Source organism: Pelophylax lessonae (genome assembly GCF_965119305.1).
Source record: "Pelophylax lessonae genome assembly, chromosome: 2".
NCBI classification, from domain to species: domain Eukaryota; kingdom Metazoa; phylum Chordata; class Amphibia; order Anura; family Ranidae; genus Pelophylax; species Pelophylax lessonae.
Genome location: NC_138769.1, coordinates 561,884,168 through 561,907,889, shown reverse-complemented (window position 1 = coordinate 561,907,889; position 23,722 = coordinate 561,884,168). Strand labels below are relative to the sequence as shown.

The 23,722-nt window shown below is 44.8% G+C and overlaps 1 protein-coding gene across 5 annotated transcripts in view; it reads right to left on the bottom strand.

Annotated features, from left to right (window-relative positions):
* Positions 1-23,722, bottom strand: part of SMARCC2 (SWI/SNF related BAF chromatin remodeling complex subunit C2) — a 209,476-nt gene that overhangs the window by 78,640 nt on the left and 107,114 nt on the right. For all 5 annotated transcript variants that reach the window (XM_082245457.1, XM_082245459.1, XM_082245460.1 and 2 more), the window contains exons 11-16: positions 20,432-20,469; positions 12,385-12,515; positions 12,214-12,285; positions 8,765-8,878; positions 8,497-8,650; positions 8,040-8,156 (exon numbers count right to left, since the gene is read on the bottom strand). In XM_082245457.1, coding sequence (XP_082101583.1) covers positions 8,040-8,156; positions 8,497-8,650; positions 8,765-8,878; positions 12,214-12,285; positions 12,385-12,515; positions 20,432-20,469 — 626 coding nt within the window. The remainder of the gene's footprint in view (positions 1-8,039; positions 8,157-8,496; positions 8,651-8,764; positions 8,879-12,213; positions 12,286-12,384; positions 12,516-20,431; positions 20,470-23,722) is intronic.

Here is a 23,722-nt window from a genome sequence, read left to right as displayed (position 1 = left end):
AGAGATGCTTCCCTGACCAGGTCAGCGTACCAAGCTCCGCAAGGCCAGTCCGGAGCCACGAGAAAGACCGGAATCCCTTCCGCCTCGATCCTGCGAAGAATTCTTGGCAGCAACTTGAGAGGAGGAAAGGCAGACCGCAGAGGATACTGTCCTTGGCCCATCCGCGAGCACTCTTACACGACCATGCCGGCGTCAGCCATGCGCAGGTGACCATGCCAAACTCCTCGGCATCGTTCAAGTTTAACTCGGCTAAAGTTCTTGCCCATGACCGAACCCATGGTGCCACCATCGCACCCGCCAGAGGGTCCCGGGAGTGGGCCACAAACCCTTAGCAATATCCCAAGGATGCAACGCCAACAGGTCCACGTCTGGAGTGCCCCCAACGAAGGCACAACTGCTGTAACACCTCCGGATGAAGGGACCATGCCCCTGCATCCAAGGCCTGTCGACTGAGGCAATCCGCCTGCCAAATATTCCACACCAGGAAAGGGAACAGTGGAAAGAGCTGGAACATGGCGCTCTGCCCACCCTTGGTGCCCCCTTGGTGAATGACAGCCATGGGCGTGGCATAGTCGAATTGAACGTGCACCAGACACCTGCAGGTGCCCGATCCAGTGAACTAGACAAGCCGGATTGCTCCCAGCCCTAGGACATTTGATCGGTAACCTGGACCCTCCAGGGACCATACTCTTGAAGCAGAGAACCTGCTGAGGACTCCTCCCCAGCCGGACCAGCTTGCATCCGCATTGACAATTGTCCAGTAAAAAGGGGAGGAAGGATTCCAGATCAAGATTCCCTGGTCAGCCAGTTCAGCTGGATTCGAAAGTCCAGAGAGTTTTGATTCTAGCCCCATTTGAGAAGGATTACTTTCTGGGGGATGCCCGAGAGGGATTGAGCGAAAGAGACCGTCTCGAAAGACGGCACCATCAGTCCCAGAACTAGCATGCAGGTCCGAAGGGACGACCATGTGTGGAACAGCAACAGTTGAACCGCAGTCTGAAGTTCTAAGAATTATTTACCCGCAGGGAGAAAACACCCTGACTGAGGACGAGTCCAAAGTCAGGCCCAGATAGTCCTGTCTCATTGAAGGGACCAGGGATGACTTCTGAAGGTTCAGAACCCACCTGAACTCCTCCAGAGTTCTCATGGTGACTTCCAAATTCGTTTGTCAGCACCATAGGGGACTCCACACGAAGAAGCAGATTGGCCAGGAACCCCGGACCAATACATCCCGCTGCTGCAACAGCGCTAGGACCAGAGCCAGCACCCCTGTGAAGACCCGAGTAGCAGAAGCGAGACCAAGGGGTAACGCCACAATCCGATAGAGTTCCTTCCCCATGGCAAAAAACGTTGGTGTCCTGAACACAACAGGATGTGAAGGTAGGCATCTTGATGTCTCCCAAGAAAAAAATCTACTTAAAAAAATGACTTCTATGCCAGGACCAAAGATCCCAGCAAGGAACTAGGTCCTTACTCCTGACTAAGAAGATTAAAACTGACATTCTATGCAGGAAAAGAGAGGGTGTACCCTCCGGGACTGCCCATAGGCATAGCCAGAACTTTTTTCTGACTAGTGTCCTAGTCTTGTAGGGGGCAGTATAACCCTACTGATATGAATCAGAGAGAACTGCGTCTGTCAATGGACGATAGAGAAAAAAGACCACTTTCTACTGCAATTGCAGAAACCTTTGATAAGCCTAAAAAAAAAAAAAAATGGCATATGAAGATATGCGTTATCGATGACTATGGATCCCGAAATTACCTCTTGCAGAGAGGTCATCACTGAACAGACAGCCCCTATCTAAAATAGAAGAATGCCCAGTGGCTTGAGATCTTAAGATAGAACTCATGTCCCCATTTGGTTTTGGAACTGCTACCATTCAAGTGTTTTACAATAATGAGCCCATAGCATCTGCTCTAAGAGCCAATGCAAGGCAAAAGACTGACGACTCTGTGGCAGACCCAGAAGGTACCAAGAGGTGTACTTAACCTAGCGGGTTTCTGCTGGCTAAAGACGGAACAACCCACCTCAAAGTCTGAGCCTCTGGTTCGAGATACTCTCAAACCACAGCAGCCTCAGATGCCTCCCTAACTCAGGAGATGAAAGTTTACAGCACCTAGTATTCCCAGGCAGTCCCATCCAAGTACTAACCAGGCTTGATCCTGCTTAGGCTCCGATCGATGGCGATCAGGCATGTTCAGTTGAATGAGTCAGGAAACACTGCAATGCCAAACACCACAGTGGCTCAGATGTACCTGAAACCACTGGACATCAAGATATTTGGACACCGCCAGATCACTGAACCTGAGAGCGGTTCACCTGCCTCCCCCGGCTGCCTCTCCCTTCTGGAGTAATTTTAGCTGGTATAACAGGTAAAAATGTAGCAACTTTATTAGCCAACACCTAATACGCATTCTCTCAAGGATGCAGGCCCAAAACAACATTGGTCTACCACTGTGCAAGCCTGTAGGTGTGCAAGTATGCAGGTACCCAGGTATATTGTTATGTAGGCACCTAGGTATGCCAATATGCAGGTATATAAGTATTCTTGCCATTCATGCATTTATTTATGTAGTCCAAGGCAAATAAGCACAGTTTAATGTAACCAAGCACATATGTATGCAGTTCAAGGCAAATAAGCGCATATGCATGCAGTTTAAGGCAAATAAGCATATATGCATGCAGTACAAGGCAAAAAAGCATATATGAATGCAGTTCAAGGCAAATAGGCATATATGCATGCAGTTAAAGGCAAATAAGTGTATATACATGCAGTTAAAGGCAATTAAGCATAGATGTATGCAGTTCAAGGCGATTAAGCATATATGCATGCAGTTCAAGGCAAAAAAGCATATATGCATGCAGTTCAAGGCAAATAAGCATATATGCATGTAGTTAAAGGCAGGGCTTGACAAATTTGCCTGCTAAAAATGTTAGGAGCCAGTTTTTTTGTTTTTTTTTAAACAAACAACCAAGCTTTATTTCCAAAAAATAACATACTAAATTTACACATAAAGACGACTAGAACCCCACTCTCCTCTATAGCGCAATCGGATGGAAACAGACTGTTTGTCTGTTTCCATCCGATGCCATCTGATCTGATCCGATCCACGGGATGGATAGAAAATAGAACCACCATCCGTCTGTTTTTGGCGGACAGGATCAGATGACGGCAGATTACAGCCCCATAGAGGAGACTGAAGGGTCCGATCAGGTCTGCCTGAAAAACTGACAGGCGGACCTGATCAGACAGCCCGTATGAAAGGGGCCTTCAGCTGTGTGGCTGTGGCATTGCGATGAGGGGAAAAAAATGATATATATATATATATATATTTTTTTTTTTTAATGATAATTGAAAGAAAAAAGAAAAATAATTAATTTTTTTATTTTAATAATTTAAAAAATAAATAAATAATAATAATAACCACACTCCCTGTCCACTTACCTTTAAGCAAATGTAAGTGGACAGGGAGATGAAGCCTGCAAAAACTTCCCTCTCATCTCCTCTTGGGAAGGAGATTGGCAGGCATTGAGGACAGGCAGGGGAAACAGCCATTAGTGACTGCTTCTCAAACTCCCGGGCCCCCCCCCCCCCAAGAGGGCGCCAGTTCCCCATTCTCTCACTATAGAAGGCTGAAAAGCCACGGCCTAAATTATTGGATGGCGCGGTAGTCCATGCACTCGGGGAGTGAGGGGTTCGCAAAAGGGACAGGACACCTCCTGCAATGAACCCCAGGGGCCAGGTCGCTAATTCTAGTCGCCAATGAGACCTGGCGCCCCGGGTTTTTTCGAGCCCTGGTTAAAGGCAAATAAGTGTATATACATGCAGTTAAAGGCAATTAAGCATAGATGTATGCAGTTCAAGGCAATTATGCATATATGTATGCAGTTCAAGGCAAAAAAGCATATATGCATGCAGTTCAAGGCTAAAAAGCATATATGCATGCAGTTCAAGACAAATAAGCATATATGCATGCAGTTTAAGGCAAATATGCATATATGTACAGTTGGGCAAAAAAGTATTTAGTCAGCCACCAATTGTGCAAGTTCTCCCACTTAAAAAGATGAGAGAGGCCTGTAATTTTCATCATAGGTACACTTCAACTATGAGAGACAAAACGAGAAAACAAATCCAGAAAATCACATTGTCTGATTTTTTAAGAATTTATTTGCAAATTATGGTGGAAAATAAGTATTTGGTAAATAACAAAAGTTCATCTCAATACTTTGTTATATACCCTTTGTTGGCAATGACAGGGGTCAAACGTTTTCTGTAAGTCTTCACAAGGTTTTCACACACTGTTGCTGGTATTTTGGCCTATTCCTCCATGCAGATCTCCTCTAGAGCAGTGATGTTTTTGGGGCTGTCGCTGGGCAACACGGACTTTCAACTCCCTCCAAAGGTTTTCTATGGGGTTGAGATCTGGGGACTGGCTAAGCCACTACAGGACCTTGAAATGCTTCTTACGAGGCCACTCCTTCGCTGCCCGGGTGGTGTGTTTGGGATGATTGTCATGCTGAAAGACCCAGCCACGTTTCATCTTCAATGCCCTTGCTGATAGAAGGAGGTTTTCACTCAAAATCTCACGATACATGGCCCCATTCATCCTCTCCTTTGCATGGATCAGTCATCCTGGTCACTTTGCAGAAAACAGCCCCAAACCATGCTTCACAGTAGGTATGGTGTTCTTTGGATGCAACTCCGCATTCTTTCTCCTCCAAATACGACGAGTTGAGTTTGTACCAAAAAGTTGTACTTTGGTTTCATCTGACCATATGACATTCTCCCAATCCTCTTCTGGATCATCCAAATGCTCTCTAGCAAACTTCAAACAGGCCCGGACATGTACTGTGTTAAGCAGGGGGACACGTCTGGCACTGCAGGATTTGAGTCCCCGGCGGCGTAGTGTGTTACTGATGGTAGCCTTTGTTACTTTGGTCCCAGCTCTCTGCAGGTCATTCACTAGGTCCCCCCATGTGGTTCTGGGATTTTTGCTCACCGTTCTTGTGATCATTTTGACCCCACAGGGTGAGATCTTGCGTGGAGCCCCAGATGGAGGGAGATTATCAGTGGTCTTGTATGTCTTCCATTTTCTAATAATTGCTCCCACAGTTAATTTCTTCACACCAAGCTGCTTGCTTATTGCAGATTCAGTCTTCCCAGCCTGGTGCAGGTCTACAATATTGTTTCTGGTGTCCTTCGACAGCTCTTTGGTCTTGGCCATAGTGGAGTTTAGAGTGTGACTGAGGTTGTGGACAGGTGTCTTTTTTACTGATAACAAGTTTAAACAGGTGCCAATAATACAGGTAACGAGTGGAGGACAGAGGAGCCTCTTAAAGAAGAAGGTACAGGTCTGTCAGAGCCAGAAATCTTGCTTGTTTGTAGGTGACCAAATACTTATTTTACCGAGGAATTTCCCAATTAATTCATTAGAAATCCTACAATGTGATTTCCTGGATTCTTTCCCCCCATTCTGTCTCTCATAGTTGAAGTGTACCTATGATGAAAATTACAGGCCTAGACCCTCCCCTACTTACCCTACTTTCTTCCAGACCTGTCAACCCAGATCCCCCCCCCCCCCCCACTCGGCCCCTGGTGTACCCACTTAAGAGCTATACCTTGGTTTTGGTTGAGACCCCTTCTGTGTGGGGGTCCATCCACGCAGCATGGCCTCAGTCACACCTACAGTTTGAACGTACCCTCATTGCATCCCAGACGGTACGTCGGGTCGATCCCATATATGTATTGCATTTGTTACATGTTGTTTGTATGTTATATACAGCAGTTTTGTATACAGCAGTTTTGTATCTCATTGTGCCTTGTTTTATCTAGGCATGTACCTACTATTTTCACTGCATATTGCTGTACCATGTTTCTTTTGCCTTCAATAAAAACCGTTTAAAAAGAAAAGAAAATTACAGGCCTCTCTCTTAACTTTTAAGTGGGAGAACTTGCACAAATGGTGGCTGACTAAATACTTTTTTGCCCAACTGTATGTAGTTCAAATGAAAATATGCTTTTATGCATAATGCATTTAAGCATGAGTTTATGCAAATATGCATTTATGCAAACACGTGTTCCCGCAAACATGAAAACACGTGCCTATGCAAACACGTGTCCATGCAAACACGTACCCATACAAACATTCATCCACACAATTAGCAAGCATGCGTTTATGCAACATGCGTCTATGCAACCACGCGTTTATGCAAACATAAAAACACGTGTCCATGTATTTATGCAATCTGAGTTTATGCAAACGTATGTAAGCATGCGTTCATGCAAGCATGTGCCCAAGCAAACACACGCCTATACAAATAAGCAGGCATGTGTTTATGCAAGTAAGCAGGCATGTGTTTATGCAAGTAGGCAGGCATGAACATGTTTACTGTGCTGCACCAGCTCAACTGCACTTGGCCCCAGCTGATTTTGCAGGTTAAGCCAAGCATATAGGCTCCAATACAGCCTTAATGCTGGTTCAAAACAGCCTAAAAAGAAGTTGCTGCAGAACAAATGCACGCTATTCTGGAGACATAACTTCTTGAAGTGCACTGATACCTGTACAGGGGTGTATCGACAAACAGTTGTACAAGCCCCCCGGACTAAGCAGTAAGTATACAAGTATACCTTTATGCTGTATATAACCATGCCTTAACCGGTCACCTAGCTCTCCCATAGAAATGACCCATTTCACTATGTAGCCATAGGCTGAAGTTATGTCTCAGAGGCCTTGCTGATCCTTCAGCGCACATGGTTCACCAAAAATGGCCACCCTTCTACTTCCTGTCTATACAGGAGAAGGCCATACTGAGCGAAACTGTGCCCTCTAGTGGCTGGAGGAGACACTGCAGTCCAATACTTCTGAAAAGTACACAGGGCATGAACAGTGGCCACTGGGAGAAAGACAGAAACTACAAATCTCTCTTTTTTTGTAAAAAAAAAAAAAAAAAAAAAAGAGAAACAGCAAAATCCTGCAGCTGGACCCTAAGCTAACAGGAGTCCAATCTTCACCTATCACAGTGGGCTCAGTCATAAAAGAAATTCAGGGACTGGATCCCCTTTAATCTGGGGTATACTCCCCTGGACCTGTATGGCACCCAGCAGGAAAACACCTTGGTCAGAACAAACACTGCACAGGGTTCCTTACGCAGGGTCCAGCGCCATAAGGCTGCAATACATGCAAACCTCGAGAAATCTTCTCTTCTATCCAATGAGGCTCGGGCACCATCTATTTTGGCTGACTGCTTTTTCGAATTGATCCGATTGAAGTCCAGACCTCGAAGTATGCGAGCACATGTTTCACATTCAGTAACCACCACCTTACAGACACTGGCAAAAAACTGAGGTACTTCCTGTGTAGGAGGGATTATATAGAGGAGGACTTCCTGTTTGATTGATCTGCCAGTGACCATTTACCTATAGCTGGCGCTTAATCCACATAGTAATTGTTATGTTACTCTGTGTCCCGTGATGTACGATAAAGAAATAGGGTTTTAACCACTCCTTACTCTATCCAAAAGTGAAAGAAACATGTTTGCTTTATATTCATTTTAAAGTGCAAGTAAAGCCCACATTTTACCTTGTACCTACAGGTAAGCTTATAATAAGGCTTACCTGCAGGTACAGTGAATATCTTCTAAACGGGCACTGTTTATGAGATATTCACACAGGATGCAGCCAAAAAAGTCACAAGTGCATGCGCTCTGAACGGTCAGCATACCATGCATGGAAGTGACGTCATCACAGCCCCAGCCATTCATATAGGCGGAGCCTGTGAACCTGGAAGGAAGATGAAAGCGCCAGGGAGTTGTGACAGCAATGAGCTGGAGGGATCAATGTACAGGTAAGTCTGTTATAATGTGCTAGTATGTGGTGCATATTAGTACATTATGCCTTAAACCTGCAGGGGGCCCGATTTTCGTTTATATTTTTGTGGCGTTTTACTACCGCTTTAATGAAATAACAGTAATGTACTGTTCCCCATATTTCCTCAACAACAGGTGCATATTTTTTTTAAAACCAGACCTTGAAACTCACCTTGGATGTTGTATTCTTCTTGCTATACATGTCAGTCCTTAGGCCAAAATTTTGCAGGTCACTTGGTTTTTCTTTACCTTTGTCTGGAAAAGTGAGCATCTGCTGTGAGGCTGAGGTCTGTTAGGAGAATAGAAAAGAATTAAACAAACATGCGTGACAAATAGAAGTAAGATGAGATAGTAAACCGTGAAAAAAACATTATCAGAAACTTGGATAAATGCTTCTATAAATACTGAAAAAATATCTAATCTGAAAAGCAATCACCTGAATGTAAACAGCTTCCTGTAAGATAACTGCAATAGTCCAGTACATGGTTAAACATCAGAAATGGAAGACTGCTTGTTTTATTGAAACAGTTCTCAGACATCTCATAGTAGTGGCTGTATTTATGTGATGTATGGCAGTTGATTTCCTGTAAAGCACCTTAGTTACAGACAGTAAAATTAAACAAGAGTACCTGTGGTGTTTTGGGCTGCAGTGGTACCAGTCCTGATGGTGTGTCAGCTAAGACATGAAAATGTGAAGTGGGAGGTGGCCCCATTGGTGTAGGACGACTCTCGGCATCCACTTGATAATTAATTAATCCCCACTGTTCCAAGAAGGCATGGACCCTGTATGAAGCATTCACATAATCAAACAAAACATCCGTCACAAGTGTTCTGCCACGAACTATCACAACAGAGGTCAACCTTTTAAGTTTCATAAGATTACATTGTCACACGCACCTCATGATAGCACAAACATCCCCTGCCAGGTTGCGCCGGCATGCTGTTGAAGTGAGGTATTCCTGAGGATTCAGCCGATACGTGTCAATCATGAAATTTCGATATGCCAAATAGCTACAGAATAGAAATCATTTTGTTTCACTGATTACTTAGCATGCATTTTATATTTTGAAAAACTGGAAGAAGGCAAAATAGATAAAAATGACTGAGTATGTGTGTTTCACCTGTGGTTGGCACCTTTGAGAGAATCAAATATCAACTAGTAATGGCGAACCACTTTTCAACAGGAAATACTAATAAAAAATCAATAACTTAAAGTAAGGGATTTTAACACAGAGAAAAAGAAACCTACAAATAGTTAAATCCTGGAAGTGGAATGCAATTGGTGCCTATACCCAAATATAAGGGGACTCCTAATAAAAACAACTCCTACTAACAAACGGAGGGAGAGAACAGGAAGTGAGAGGAAATCTACACCTAGGAAGGTAAATTCACTCCTGTAAGAGTTACAGTATTATGGGGAAAAAGGAGTCTCCACTGAAGCTTTATCACCAATCCTTGTTTCCACAACAACCCACAATTTTTAAAATCCAATTGTCACAGGGACAGAAATCTTCTGAACAGGGGCACAGACAGCAAAATAAATGTTACAGGGGTGTTAACACTTCCCTATGCAATCCAGAAGCTTAAAAATGATTCTTTGGCTGGAGCTACACTTATAAAATGTACGTGTTCCAACCTATATACAACTTCAAGAAGAACAAACCTACAGACCCTATCTTGTTTGTAGCCTGGGGACTGCCTGTATATTTCAAAATACATTACAGAGGCCATTACCCCTAGGTAATCCAGAAAGAACCCGCCTCCCCATCCCCCACTACCTTTTCCCAAGACCCACCCCTCCCCTCCCCATTCCCTCTCTCACTAAAAACCCTGTAAGGAATAGGACTATGCCAAGGAAGTATAGTATCTTGAAAAAGTATTCATACCCCTAGAAATTTTCTCATTTTGTCATGTTACAACCAAAAACGTAAATGTATTTTCCTGAGATTTCATGTAATAGACCGACACAAAGTGGCACATAATTGTGAAGAGGAAAGAAAAAGTTACATGGTTTTCAATTTTTTTTCACAAATAAATATGTGAAAAGTGTGGCGTACATTTGTATTCAGCCCCCAATCACCTGAGCACCGTTTGGATAACCATTTCTGCACCTGAGCACTTTATTGGATTTATCACTACTAAGGACTGTTTTATTACATTTGAATATTTATGTGTAAAATATTTATTAATTTTTTCACTAATCACTATTTAATAATTTTCACATGGATTGCTAGTGCTGTTTTAAATTCGTTTTATTACATTCAGCCCCCAGTCAATACTTTGTAGAACGACCTTTCGGTGCAATTACAGCTGCAAGTATTTTTGGGTATGTCTCCAACAGTTTTATCACTAGAGAGTGACATTTTTGCTCACTCTTCTTTGCAAAATAGCTCAAGCAATGTCAGATTGGATGGAGAGTGTCTGTGAACAGCAATTTTCAAGTCTTGCCACAGATTCTCAATTGGATTTAGGTCTGGACTTCGACTGGGCCATTCTAACACATGAATATGCTTTGATCTAAACCATTCCATTGTAGCTCTGGCTGTATGTTTAGGGTCGTTGTCCTGCTGGAAGGTGAATCTCTGCCCCAGTCTCAAGTCTTTTGCAGACTCTAACAGGTTTTCTTCTAAGAATGCCCTGTATTTGGCTCCATCCATCTTCCCATCAACTCTGACCAGTTTCCCTGTCCCTGCTGAAGAAAAGCATCCCCACAACATGATGCTGCCCCCACCATGTTTCACAGTGGGGATGAGGTGTTCACGGTGATGTGCAGTGTTAGTTTTCCGCCACACGTAGCGTTTTGCTTTTAGGCCAAAAAGTTAAATTTTGGTCTCATTCGACCACAGCTCCTTCTTCCATGCTCGCTGTGTCCCATGTTCCCCACATGGCTTCTCACAAACTGAAAATGGGACTTCTTCAGGCTTTCTTTCAACAATGGCTTTCTTCTTGTCACTCTTTCATAAAGGCCAGGTTTGTGGAGCGCACGACTAATAATTGTCATGTGGACAGATTCTCCCACCTGAGCTTTGGTTTTTCTGCAGCTCTTCAAGTTACCATGGGACTCTTGGCTGCTTCTCTGATTAATGCTCTCCTTCCCCGACCTGTCAGTTTAGGTGGACGGCCATGTCTTGGTAGACTTACAGTTGTGCCATACTCTTTCCATTTTCGGATGATGGATTGAAGAACAGCTGAATTTTTACTGAGATTAAATTACATACAGGTAGACTCTGTTTACTAATTAGGTGACTTCTGAAGGCAATTGGTTTCACTAAATTTTTGTTAGGGGTAGCAGAGTAAAGGGGGCTGAATACAAATGCACGCCATATTTTTCAGATATTTATTTGTAAAAAATTCTGAAAACCATTTATTATTTTCCCTTCACTTCACAATTATGTGCCAAACAGACCACCAGGGAGACCAACAGCCTCTGAACTAGAGGACCCACCGAACACCTAGAGCAATATGTAGATAGGAGAATTTAGTAGAAGAATTACCATATTTAGTAGAAGAATTACCATAATTTGTTTTGGACATGGGCAACCTGCTTAGAAAGATGACAGACTTAGAGCTGCCAGAGGACTGTTTGCTGACGGGGTGGGTGTGAAATCACTATATACATCTCTCCCCCCACCAGAGGGGAGTGCATGTGGTGGCCCAATGGTTAGCCTTGAGACATCCCTTGTCTGGCCCTCACAATTAGTTCTCGATAGAACTACTGGTTTTTGTGTTACACAATAACTTCTTTGTGTTTGACAGGAAGTTTTACCACCAGGCAAAAGGTTTTGCAATGGCTGCCGCATGTGCCTCATCATACCTATGTCTCCATTTAGGCTCTATCTGGAAGGATGGGGACAGAGTATTAGCATCCCTAGGGGGGATTGGCCTCTGTGATGTATTTTGTAATATACATGTCCAATAATTGCATATTTTGGTAGCCTTAGAAGGTGCTATATTCTCTGTGGGGTTTTTGGTGATTTGAATACAGAGACTCTTTTCCTGACACACTTTAAAGTAACAACTGGGTTTGGTTCACGTTATTTCACACATTTATCTGCAATGTATTGAACAGCTTCTACCATACATAAAGGCACCACATAGAGGCATCCTTAGAAGCTACGGGATGTAGAGACCGAGACCTTAGAACTAAAAGCAACAGTGCGAACCGCTTAGCCACAATCCTGATGCTAATGAAAAGATTATGTTATTGGTCATGTGGAGCATACACCCTATAATTACCAACATTATTTGCTATAAGCAGATTTTAAGACCTACAAGGAAACACGTCTGGCTAAATAACTGCCATTTTCATTAGCATAAACAGCATTCATATGTGGGCTAATACTTACATCTCAGGGGTTTTGGATTTGTTCTTTCCATTAAAAAACTCAGGCAGTGCTCGGCGCTCAATTGCATGTACACTGCAAGAAGAAGCCAATGATCACATCAGATGAACAGTGGTTGTGATTTTAAGTAACATCAACTGGTTAGGTGACAAGAGTGATGACTGTAATAAGTACCTATTATAGTCAAACCAGGCAGCATAGCTGGGGATAATAATGTGATGCGTTTGTTCAGTTACATTGTCTTCATGAAGGTCAGAGGTCTTCACTTGTTCACTTTTGATTCCAGAAGAGTTCTCATCTTCTTCCTAAGAGGACCAAAGATCTATTAGCTGTATTGTTAAATAGTCAAGGGGAAAATCTCTATGGTTGTATTTTTTATAGCAATATGCATTTGTCTATGAATAAAGGCAGACAGGACAGGCCCAGGGATTATAACACAACTTCACAACCTCTTGAATACTGTATCCACAATAGACTAGTGGAATTAAATTTTGTATTATTAGAACAGAGAAAGAGTACTCAAGTGTTTAGAGATTGTTCCTAGACTGACATAAAAAGTAAAAAAAGGAGTCCAGTAGCGTATCCAAATAAATATCATATTTCTTTCTATTATTCCAGTAGAGACATATATGGTGAAGAAACAGATCAAAGAAAAAGTGGTACAATATCACTATGTACAGGCGTATATCTGGCTTTACCAGTTGGCGTTCACTTAGCAAAAGGCCAAATTTGAAGTATACATGCAGACTTGCATTTTTTAATTTTTCATCATTGGCATGCAAATATCCTAGGAACCCATCTATAAAAGCTTATGCTGTTCGGTCCATTTAAATTCATACAGACATACCAGACACCTTAAAACCAAGTGGTTCCCACTTGCAATCTGTTTTTAAGTCTGACAATACAATACAAAATGTCCTATTGAATAACAAGCAGTTAACACCCTGGATACTAGTTTTGTGACACTGATGTATCTGACAGCTATTCTGTCAGAAACTGTGACTGGGACAGAATCAACTTGATTTCTGACCAATATGACAGACAAACACAATAACATGATAACAATGCTTTGTGTATAAAAAAAAAACAAAAAAAAAACCCAGAGTCAGACTGTCAGATGTGGGCTGTATAATAAAACAGCTGAAGAGAAACACAATTCTTTTTAGCAGGTAAAACTGGTGCTCATATATGTATTTCATTAAGCTATTTGCCTGAAGTTCAGGTTTAATGATTTCTTAATGACTATAGAGTTGCATTGATTTGTGTTTTTTATATATATATATATATATATATATATATATATATATATATATATATATATATATATATATCAGCAATCCAGCTTATAGAGACACCTAAAATAAATTTCTCTATCGTTCATCGACAGACGCAGCTCTCCTTAATCATAGACTCATAGGGTTATGCTCCGTCTCCTAGGAAAAAAAACTTGTCCACGCCTATGGGGGCTATCCCAGCAGGCATTACCCAGGGAGAATTTGTGATTTTTTTTTTAACTAGATAGTTCGAGAGGATCAAGATCCAGAGGAACTACAAGCAACAGCCGGCTGGTATTCGCACTGGATAATCTAGATCCTTAAGGTCTCCCAGCCTGGCCTGCGAGTGTGAGCAGGTTATAGTCCAGAACTAGGTCTCACCACGACAGTGCCCCAATGGATGGTGACGCGTTCTTTTGAGGGGAATGGATCATCCTGGGTGGATCCCTAAATTGGGACCCTTAGTTGCCTTCGTTCTGTGACCTCTTTTTGGGGGTCCCGGAGACCGCATGGCGCACTATAGGGGCCGCTAATTTTGCCGTGGTTCATACCTCTGTGTTCCCATCAGGTTTGTATGGGCAGACATTTTCTTGGATTCCCCATTGCAACCTGTTTAGCGGCCATTTTCTTGTGGTCCAGGGGCAGACCTAGCATGCAGCACATTTTTTCTGTGTATGAGTCAGAGCTTCTTCCTCTTCCTGCACTTTCTGTGTCACTTTCGTTTTGGCTCTGATAGAGACTGCACGTGTTCTCTGGATCGGGAAATGTTCTGGGGGTCTCCTGTAGGCTTCTCCTCTCCTGCTCTGCTATATCTGTTTATTCATCAGGGTTTGGGAGTCCGCAGCTATATTGGGGGACCCCCTTTTTCGCGGTCTTAAAGGGACATTGCCAAAAAATGTTTTTCTTTTTGCAAATGGAATCCCAGTATAAAATCTCTCCTACAGACCGCCTGGAAATGGCTGCGGGACCCTCTGGCTCACAGTTGCAGCCGGAGATTGCAGTTTTTCTGCAAAGCCTGATGTCAAAAGTGGAGTTTGTTTGTTCTGGTGCTGCTAGCCACAAACGCCCCCCGTCCTCACCTCCATCTGCAGGATCTTCGGATTCTGACACAGACATGGTCGCCGCAGACGCAGACCACCCTGAGGGGTCGGAGTCTTTGCTTTCTGGCTGTGAAGAGGACCTGTCCTCCTCAGTTGTCGAGCGGGAACGCGCTTTGGTAGAAAATTTGATAATTTCTGTAAGGGGAACCCTAAAAATTGCTGATGAACCCACGGCGTCAGTTACGCAGGTGTCTTTTGGCTACCGCAAATATCGCAAATCAGGAAAAGTGTTCCCTTGCCCTGACTTGTTTCACTCTATTGTGGATGAACAATCGTGGCGCATCAAGCACATGTTGGTGTTACCTAAGCTTTTTACACGCCGCTATCCCTTTGCAGAGGTGGTGGCCAACAGGTGGGCTGTCCCACCGAAAGTGGATTCCCCGGTGGCCAGGTTGATTAAAGTGACTCTGGTGCCAGTGGAAGAGTCTCCAAACTTTTCAGATCCCGAGGATAGACGGGGTGGAATCCTTATACTGTCATGTCCATGTGGTAACAGGTCACATGTTAAAACCTAACTTTGTGAACATTCTCGCAGACTGCTGCTGAATGGGGGAAGTTACTAAAGAGTACCTTGGAAACGACACAGCTTCCCCCTGCGGTTCTGGAGCTGTTGGACCAGTTGGTCCAGGCATTGGTGTTCATGTGTGATACGTACCTGGACTTGGCCTTATTGGTGGCCAGGATGTCAGCAGTGGGAGTTGCCATTAGGCACATGATCTGGCTGACCAGGCTTCAAAGAAAGCTGTTACTGATCTTCCTTTTACAGGGGAGAAGCTATTTGGAGGCTCTCTGGACGAGTTGATCAAGGGAATCACGGGGGGTAAGAGCACTAATCTGCACCAATCGTCTAAAGGCAAGGCGCCGTGCTCCAAGCAGGGGCATTCCTTTACTGCTCATAAACGTCTTTTTCATACCTCCAGATCCCAAGAAAAAGGTAAGCTGTTTAGATCTTCCGGAGGGACCAAGAAGCCATGGTCTGGTAAGTCCAAGGGAAGTAATCCCGGACCCGCAGACAAGCCCTCGTCTGCAAGAAGGGGCGCCCTCACCCGATTCTGGGGTGAAGGGGACATCGTAGATTCTTTCAGGAACCCTGGACTTCCTTGATTCAGGACAAATGGGTTCACAAATTGATCGGGATACAAAATTGAATTCCGGTCTCATCCTCGAGACCGGTTCTTCCCGTCCAATCCTCACTTGTCCAAGGCCAGGTTACAGGACCCGCGCAGGGCGGTACACGACTTGCTTTTGCAAGGGGTGATTGTGCCAGTTCCGGCTCCAGAACGTTTTCAAGGATTTTATTCCAATCTGTTCACCGTGCCCAGAAAAGAAGGCAAGGTGCTTCCCATCCTGAATTTCAAGGCCCTGAACAGTTTTGTGCGGGTACAGAGGTTTCGGATGGAGTCCATCCGCACGGTAGTAACGTCTCTGCATCAGGGGGGCTTCTTAGCCTCCATAGATATCAAGGACGCGTTATCTACACATCCCTATCTACGTTGGACACCAGTGGTTTCTCCGCTTTGCGGTAGTGGAGCAGCATTATCAATTTGTGGTGTTACCCTTTGGTCTCGCCTCCGCTCCCAGGGTGTTTAACAAGGTTCTGGCTCCAGTGCTAGCATTGCTGCGCCGGAGGGGGATTGGTACTGGGGTACCTGGGCGATCTCCTGTTGAGAGCTGACTCTCATTCAGTCCTGTTGGGGAACCTGGAGGTGACTGTCAGAACTCTTCAGGAGTTCGGTTGGACCATCAATTTCAAGAAGTCCGCGTTGACTCCTGTCCTGAGACTGAAGTACCTAGGCTTGATTATGGATTCAGCCTTGGCGAGAGTTTCTCTTTCCCCGGACAAGTTGCGGGGGGCGATTCAGTTGTTGTTGGACAACAAGCTGTACTCCCCCAGAGTTTGCATGCGAGCTTTAGGCCTTATGGTGTCTACGTTCGAAGCGGTTCAGTTTGCTCAGTTCCATACAAGACCTTTGCAGCGGAAGATTTTGGAAAAGTGGAACAAGGATTCAAAGTCCTTAGATTCTGTGATTCAGTTGATCTACAACAAAAAATCAAATTTGTTGTGGTGGATTCAGTCTCCTGCACTGTGCCAGGGCAAGTCCTTCCTACTGTTGTTTTGGACAGTGATAACCACGGTCGCCAGCTTGTCGGGCTGCTGGGGAAGTTCTGTTCCCAGGGTATCTGGACGGTGGAAGAGTCAAAACCTCCGATCAATGTTTTGGAACTCAGAGTGATCAAACTTTGTCGAAATCATTGGACGTATCATCTGCAAGGTTGTCCTGTTCGGGTTCAATCAGATGCCAAGGCAGTGGCCTACATCAATCACCAGGGGGGCACCAGGAGTGTCCTGGCAGCCAAGGAGGTGGGCGAGATTCTGACTTGGGCAGAAAGCTTTGTTCCAGCCCTCTCTGCGGTACACATTCCAGGTGTGGAGAAATGGCAGGCGGATTACCTGAGTCATCAGGTGTTGGACCAAGGGGAGTGGTCCCTACACCTGGAGGTGTTTCACCTGCAGTGTGTTTGGTGGGGAACCCCCGATGTCGATCTGTTTGCCTCTTGCCTCAACAAGAAGGTGCAGAGATTCGTTGCCAGGTCTCTAGATCCTCTGGCCGACGCCACAGACACACTGGTGGCTCCTTGGGATCGGCTAATTTATGCCTTTCCCCCGTTATAACTTCTGCCGCGCCTTCTGCGCAGTATAGAGGTGGAAAACATTCTGGTCATTCTGGTGGCTCCAGACCGCCCTCGCCGGTCTTGGTACGCAAACCTGATAAGGCTGGTCGCCGATACTCCTTAGAGACTTCCTCTCAGGGACGGTCTGCTGTCTCAAGGTCCGATCTTCCATCCTGCTTTACAGTCGCTGGCTTTAATGGCATGGCCGTTGAAAGTCAGGTGTTGAGAGATAGGGGGTCTTTCCGACTCTGTAATTCCCACTCTTCTGAAGGCCCAGGAAGTTGACTTCCAGGAAAATCTATCATCGCACGTGGAAATCATACATTTCATGGTGCGAATCGCTGAAAGTGCAACCTCGCTTTTTTTCTATTGCCAGGGTGTTGGCCTTTCTACAGAAAGGAGTTGTACAGCGGTTGGCTTTGGGTACTATCAAAGGCTATGTTTCGGCTTTGGCTAATTATTTTCAACATCCATTAGCCACGAATGGCCTCATCCAGACCCTTTATTTTGCATCTTTTGGTGCCTCCACGGCGATCCCCGCTGCCGCCTTGGGATCTTAATCTGGTGCTGTCTGTTCTTCAAAAGCCTCTTTTTAGAAAATTTGGGAGATTTCGCTGCTTTCCTTGTCTCAGAAGGTTGCCTTCTTGGTGGCAATCACTTCTGCCCGCAGAGTATCTAAACTGGCTGCGTTGTCTTGCCGCTCACCTTATCTGCTGGTTCACAGAGATAAGGTGGTTCTTCGACCTCATCAGTCGTTCCTTCCTAAGGTGGTTTCTAAATTTCATTTAAATGAAGACATTGTACTGCCTTCCCTTTGTCCTAAACCTCAGCATTCCAAGGAGTATGCCTTACACTCTTTGGATGTGGTTTGGGTGATCAGGGTTTATTTAGAAACCACTGAGTCTTTCAGAAAATCGGACACCCTTTTTGTCCTTACGGATGGACCTCGTAAGGGACTGGCTGCATCTGCTGCGACCATTTCTGACAGATCAGACAGACGGTGGTTCAGGCCTATTCACTGAAGGGTCAGGTTCCTTCTTTCCCAGTGAAGGCGTATTCTACTAGAGTGCTGGTTGCCTCTTGGGCTTTTAACCATCAGGCATCGATGCTACAAGTTTGCAAGGCGGCGACTTGGTCGTCTGTGCATACCTTTACAAAATTCTACAAGGTAGATGTACTGGCATCCATGGATGCTTCTTTTTTTTTTTTTTTTTAAATCAAGAAAAGCTTTATTGAGAAAAATTCACACCATTACAGTCAGAAAGGAAAAAAAAAAATAAACTTTCGGATGGTAACATCAAACTATAAACATTACACAATCCACGCCACACCACATTCCCCCCAAGGTTATCATAGTCAAGCACATTGCGACAAACACACAGCATTATAAAATATAAGAAAGTATAGGGAACACCTCTACCCCTCCCACCCGATCCAAGATTGAGCATATACATTTCTCACAAAATTACCGTAACAAACGGTCCAGGATAAGATCATCAGGGGCCATGCCTGGGCTGTTCAGCCACACATCCCATACCTTAGAGAATTTCTGAGGCACCCCCCTATGTTGATATATAACCTTCTCCATACGTAAAGTAGAAGCCATCTGTGCCAACCACATCCCATACGTGGGTGGCTCCTGCGCTATCCAGTGTCTCAGGATCAGTAGACGGGCCTGAAAAAGTGCCCGGCTGGCGGCCTCACGCAAAAACTTATCTTCCACTACCGCTTCCAGCATCCCCAAAATGCAATGTCTGGGATCCCCAGGGATAGCCACCCCCAGAGTTCCATTAATGGCAGACAGCACCGTGGACCAGTATCTGTGCAGCTTTGGACATCGCCACAGCAAGTGAACCAAGTCCCCCACCTCTCTCCGGCATCGTCCACAGAGGTCATCGTCACGAAGACCCATGGCATAGAGTTTCCGGGGAGTGTGATGCACTCTTAGCAGGATGTAAAGCTGCGACACCTGGTGTGAGGCATTGAGAGAGCAGCTACGGACTGCCTCCAAGGCCTCCTCCCACTGTTCCCCCGGGATCTCCCCCACATCCACGCTCCAGCGGTCACAAGCCTGGCTCGGGCACCTTTCCAGGAAAGATCCCAGAAGAGAGGCATAGCAGCCTGATATGAATCCCTTGGTGTCCTGATATTGTTGCATAAGGAAAAAGACAGGGGTCGGGGACAGAAAAAGCTGTCCCAGAGTTGCCTGTGCCCTCCATGCGTGTTGCAATTGGAAGTAATAAAAATGGATGCTTCTTTTAGCCGCAAGGTTTTCCAGGCTGCAGTTTAAGAGAGAACTCCTTTTTTGTTTTCTCTTTGAGGGTTCCTTTTTTCCAGGGGAGCTCCAGTTGTTCCTGGTTGAGCTCTGTTTTACCTGGTTGGCTAAGTTTGGCCATTGGGGCATTCAGGTTTTTTGTTCCTGGCTTGTTCCCAACCCTAATGTTTTGACTGCTTTGGGAAATCCCTAGGAGTCTATGATTAAGGAGAGCTGCGTCTGTCGATGAACGATAGAGAAAACTGGATTTTTGTAAGATCTTACCATAAAATCCTTTTCTCTGAAGTTCATCGACAGACGCAGCACCCGCCCCTCTACTTTGAGTTATGCTTTTTTTTCTGACACTGCTTGCAACACAACTGTTTGAGTATAGCAGAGCCTAAGGGGTAATGCCTGCTGGGACAACCCCCATAGACGTGGACAAGTTGTCTTCCACCTGGTGACTATCCCTAGAAGGAGGAACATAACCCTACGAGTCTATGATTAAGGAGAGCTGCGTCTGTCAAACTTCAGAGAAAAAGATTTTACGGTAAGTTCTTACAAAATCCAGTTAAAGCAACTGCAACTTCAATCTAAAAATGTTAGTTGCCAGATTGTTGATGCAGTGATTTCAATACTTTTACAAATACGCAGTTTAGAACAGTCAGAAATAGGTTTTTCTGCAAACTTGTTCTGGGTCAGTGATTTTAAGCACCAAAACAGGGAGGTCAACATGAAAGTCAGAATTTTGAAAAAGAAAGATTTGGAAATGGCAGAAACTGTTTTACTTGTGATAAGTTCCCTTGTAGCTGAAGTTAAACCAAACTCCAGCATGAAAATTGATCAAAATAATGTAATTCAAATCAAAGGCTGTCAACTACATTTCCTGATTGTCCATTTGTAATATGCAAACCCCCTACCTTTGTCACCGCTTCCATGCTTTCATCTTCTTGTTCATCTGCAAAAAACATGCAAGAGAAATGGAGATATTGGCATTATCAACACTAATACTCTAGCAATTATATGATCAATTTCCTTAACTAACTTTGGGTTTCATATTGTAATTTAGATATAATTAATAAAAAACAGAATACGTATATTTAACAATTTAACAATTGTTCATGCACATGGCCGAATGAAAATACAGCAACTAGTATGCAGGATCTTGCTGACAGGAGCTGTGTAAAAAGAGCTCTGTACACATGTAACGTTTCAACAAAGTTTACATGTGTACAAGCGTGCAGCATTAATGCGGCTTATTCATTGCTAGGACCAGGCGGCTAGTGCCACTTAGCATCCTTATTTGCTTAAATACAGATGGCTAATGCAACCTTGCCTTCTCTGTTGCTAAGACATGATCAATAAAAAAAGATTAAAAAAATCATAAAAACGCCCAACAAAAATGGGATTTTTGACTTACCGTAAAATCCATTTCTCTGATGTTCATTAACGGACACAGCCCCTTATCTTCTTGACCATTGGGTATACTGCCTCCTACAGGAGTTGGACACTAGGCAGGAAAAAGCTTGACTACGCTTATGGGGCAGTCCCAGGGGATATATACCCACTCTCAGCTATAGGCACTCAGTTTTGTTACAAGCAGTGTCAGAAGAAAGCCAACTCCACAAAGGGGTGGGTGCTGTGTCTGTCAATGAATATCAGAGAAATGGATTTTACGGTAAGACAAAAATCCCATTTTCTCTTTCATTCATTGACGGACACAGCTCCTTATCTTCTTGACCATTGGGACATCCCAAAAAGTGTCAAACATGAGGGGTGGGAACAGCAAGAAAAAATTCCCAAGGCTAAACCGTAGCCAACCAGGTAACATGGAGCTCACCTGAAAAAAACAATACACCCTCAAAGAGGACCAGGTCCTCTAAACAGCAGCCTGCAAAACCTTGCGGCCAAAAGAAACATCCGCAGATGCCAACACATCCACCTTATGAAACTTTGTGAAAGTGTGCACAGATAACCAGGTGGTCGCTTTGCAAACCTGCAGCACTGACACCTGATGATAGAAGGCCCAGGAGGCTCTAAGCGCCCGAGTAGGGTGTGCCTAAACAGGGAAAGGAGGAACCTGACCCCTAATGGAATAGGCCCTTAATCATGGTCTGTCTGATCCATCAGGAAATGGTCGCAGCAGAAGCTGCCAACCCTTCCATCTGCGAGTACAAATAGTGAGTCTGACTTCCTAAAAGACTCCGTAGCTGCCAGATACACCCTGACTGCCCGAACAACATCCAGGGAATGCAAGGCAATTTCCTTAGGATGTTTAGGCCTGGGACATAGGAAAGGCAACACAATGGCTTCATTTAAATGGAAATCAGAGACGACCTATGGAAGGAACGATGGACAGGGACGAAAAACCACCTTATCTCTGTGAACCACCAGGTAAAGTGAATGACAAGACAGTGCCACCAGCTCCAACAACTTGCACGCAGCAGTAATAGCCACCAAATAGGCCACCTTCTGGGACAACGTAAGCAGGGGAACCTCCCGAGTATTTTCGAAGGAAGGTTTCTGGAGAACTGACAACCAAATTGAGGCCCCACGGCAGCAATGGAGACCGCACTGGGAGGAGCCAAGTGTCAAACTCCCTGGATAAAGGTATGCACCAAGGAAGGTGTGGCCAATGGACGTTGAAAGAAAACCGCCAAGACCGAAACTTTGCCCTTGATGGTACTCAAGGCCAGGGGCTGCTAAACCCCTCGATGGAGGAAAATTGGGAACCCCAAGAGACTCACACCACGCAATGTACGTCTTCCATGTATGATGGTAGATCTTCCTAGGAGTTGGATTTTCTAGCTTTTAACAGCAGAGAAACACAGATTCAGACAAACCTCTATTTTTCAGCACCTGGCTTTCAACAGCAAAGCCAGCAACTATAAAGCAGGATGGAAGATTAGCCCTTGGGACAGTAGACCTTCCCTGAGAGGAAGTCTCCAAGGAGCATCGGCGACCAGCAGTACCAGATCGGCGAGGACAGTCTGGAGCCACTAGAATGCTTCTTTGGCATCAGCCAGGGGATCCTGAGACTGTGCCACAAACCTCTGTACCTTCCTTGAAAAGTGTACAGCAACGCATAACCGTCAGCCACTCATTATTTGCTATGTATATCTCTGCCTTTTGCCAACTTTGGCTTGCACTCTCTATCTGTATCTTCCTTTAAACTCCTTTGTTGGCATCGCACTTTGTATCTGATGGTTATCTGAACCTATTGAGTATTCATTGTTATGCGAATGTTGTATTTCTCTCTTTTATGTTTAAAAAAAAAAATATGAAAAAAAAAAAAATGTACAGCAGAGAGGGCGGGAACGAATTGGTCTGCCCACCTTAGAATGCCGGCTACTTCCCGAACCGCCAGGACACTTCTTGTACCCCTTGGTGTATGACATTTTCTGAATGAATACGTACTGGACACCCCTGGAGACGAATTGTCCAATGATCCAGACAAAGTCTGATCGCTCGGAGTTCCAGTACATTAACTGGCAGTCTGGACTCTTCCAGAGTCCAGACCCCCTAAGCACAATCTGTGCCAAGGACACCTCCCCACCCAGACAAGCAGGCATCTGTGATGATAACCATCCAGTACAGGGGGAGAAAGGATTTTCCCTGTCTAAGTGCCGGAAAACGAAGCCACCTCTAGAGACCATGGATTCTTGTCCCATTTCACCAGAATCTCTTTTTCCAGAGATCTCGTGCGGAACTGTGCAAACGGAACCGCCTCGAAGGTAGACACCATCAGGCCCAGCATCTGCATGCAAGCCCGGAGGGATGACCATCTGCTGGACAACAGAAGCTGAATTGTCTCCTGCAATGTCTGGAATATTTCCAGAGGAAGGAAAACTCGGGCTGAGGCCCAGTCCAGAGTCCGACCCAGATGGTCCAGTTTTGTGGACGTAACCAGAGCAGACTTCTGAAAGTTCAGAATTCAACCGAACTCCCTCAGAGTTCGCAGAGTAGTCTCCAAGTTGTCCATCAGAGCCGTCAGAGGCTCCGTTCACAGAAGAAGATCATCCAGGTACCCCAGTACCGCGATCCCCCGCTGACACCGGGGCCAACACTTTTGTGAAGACCCGAGGAGCAGAGGCAAGACCAAACGGTAACGCCACAAACGGATAATGCTCCTCGCCCATGGCAAAGCAGAGGAAGCGCTGGTGAACAGCACATATTGGAATGTGAAGGTAGGCGTCCTTGATTTCGATAGA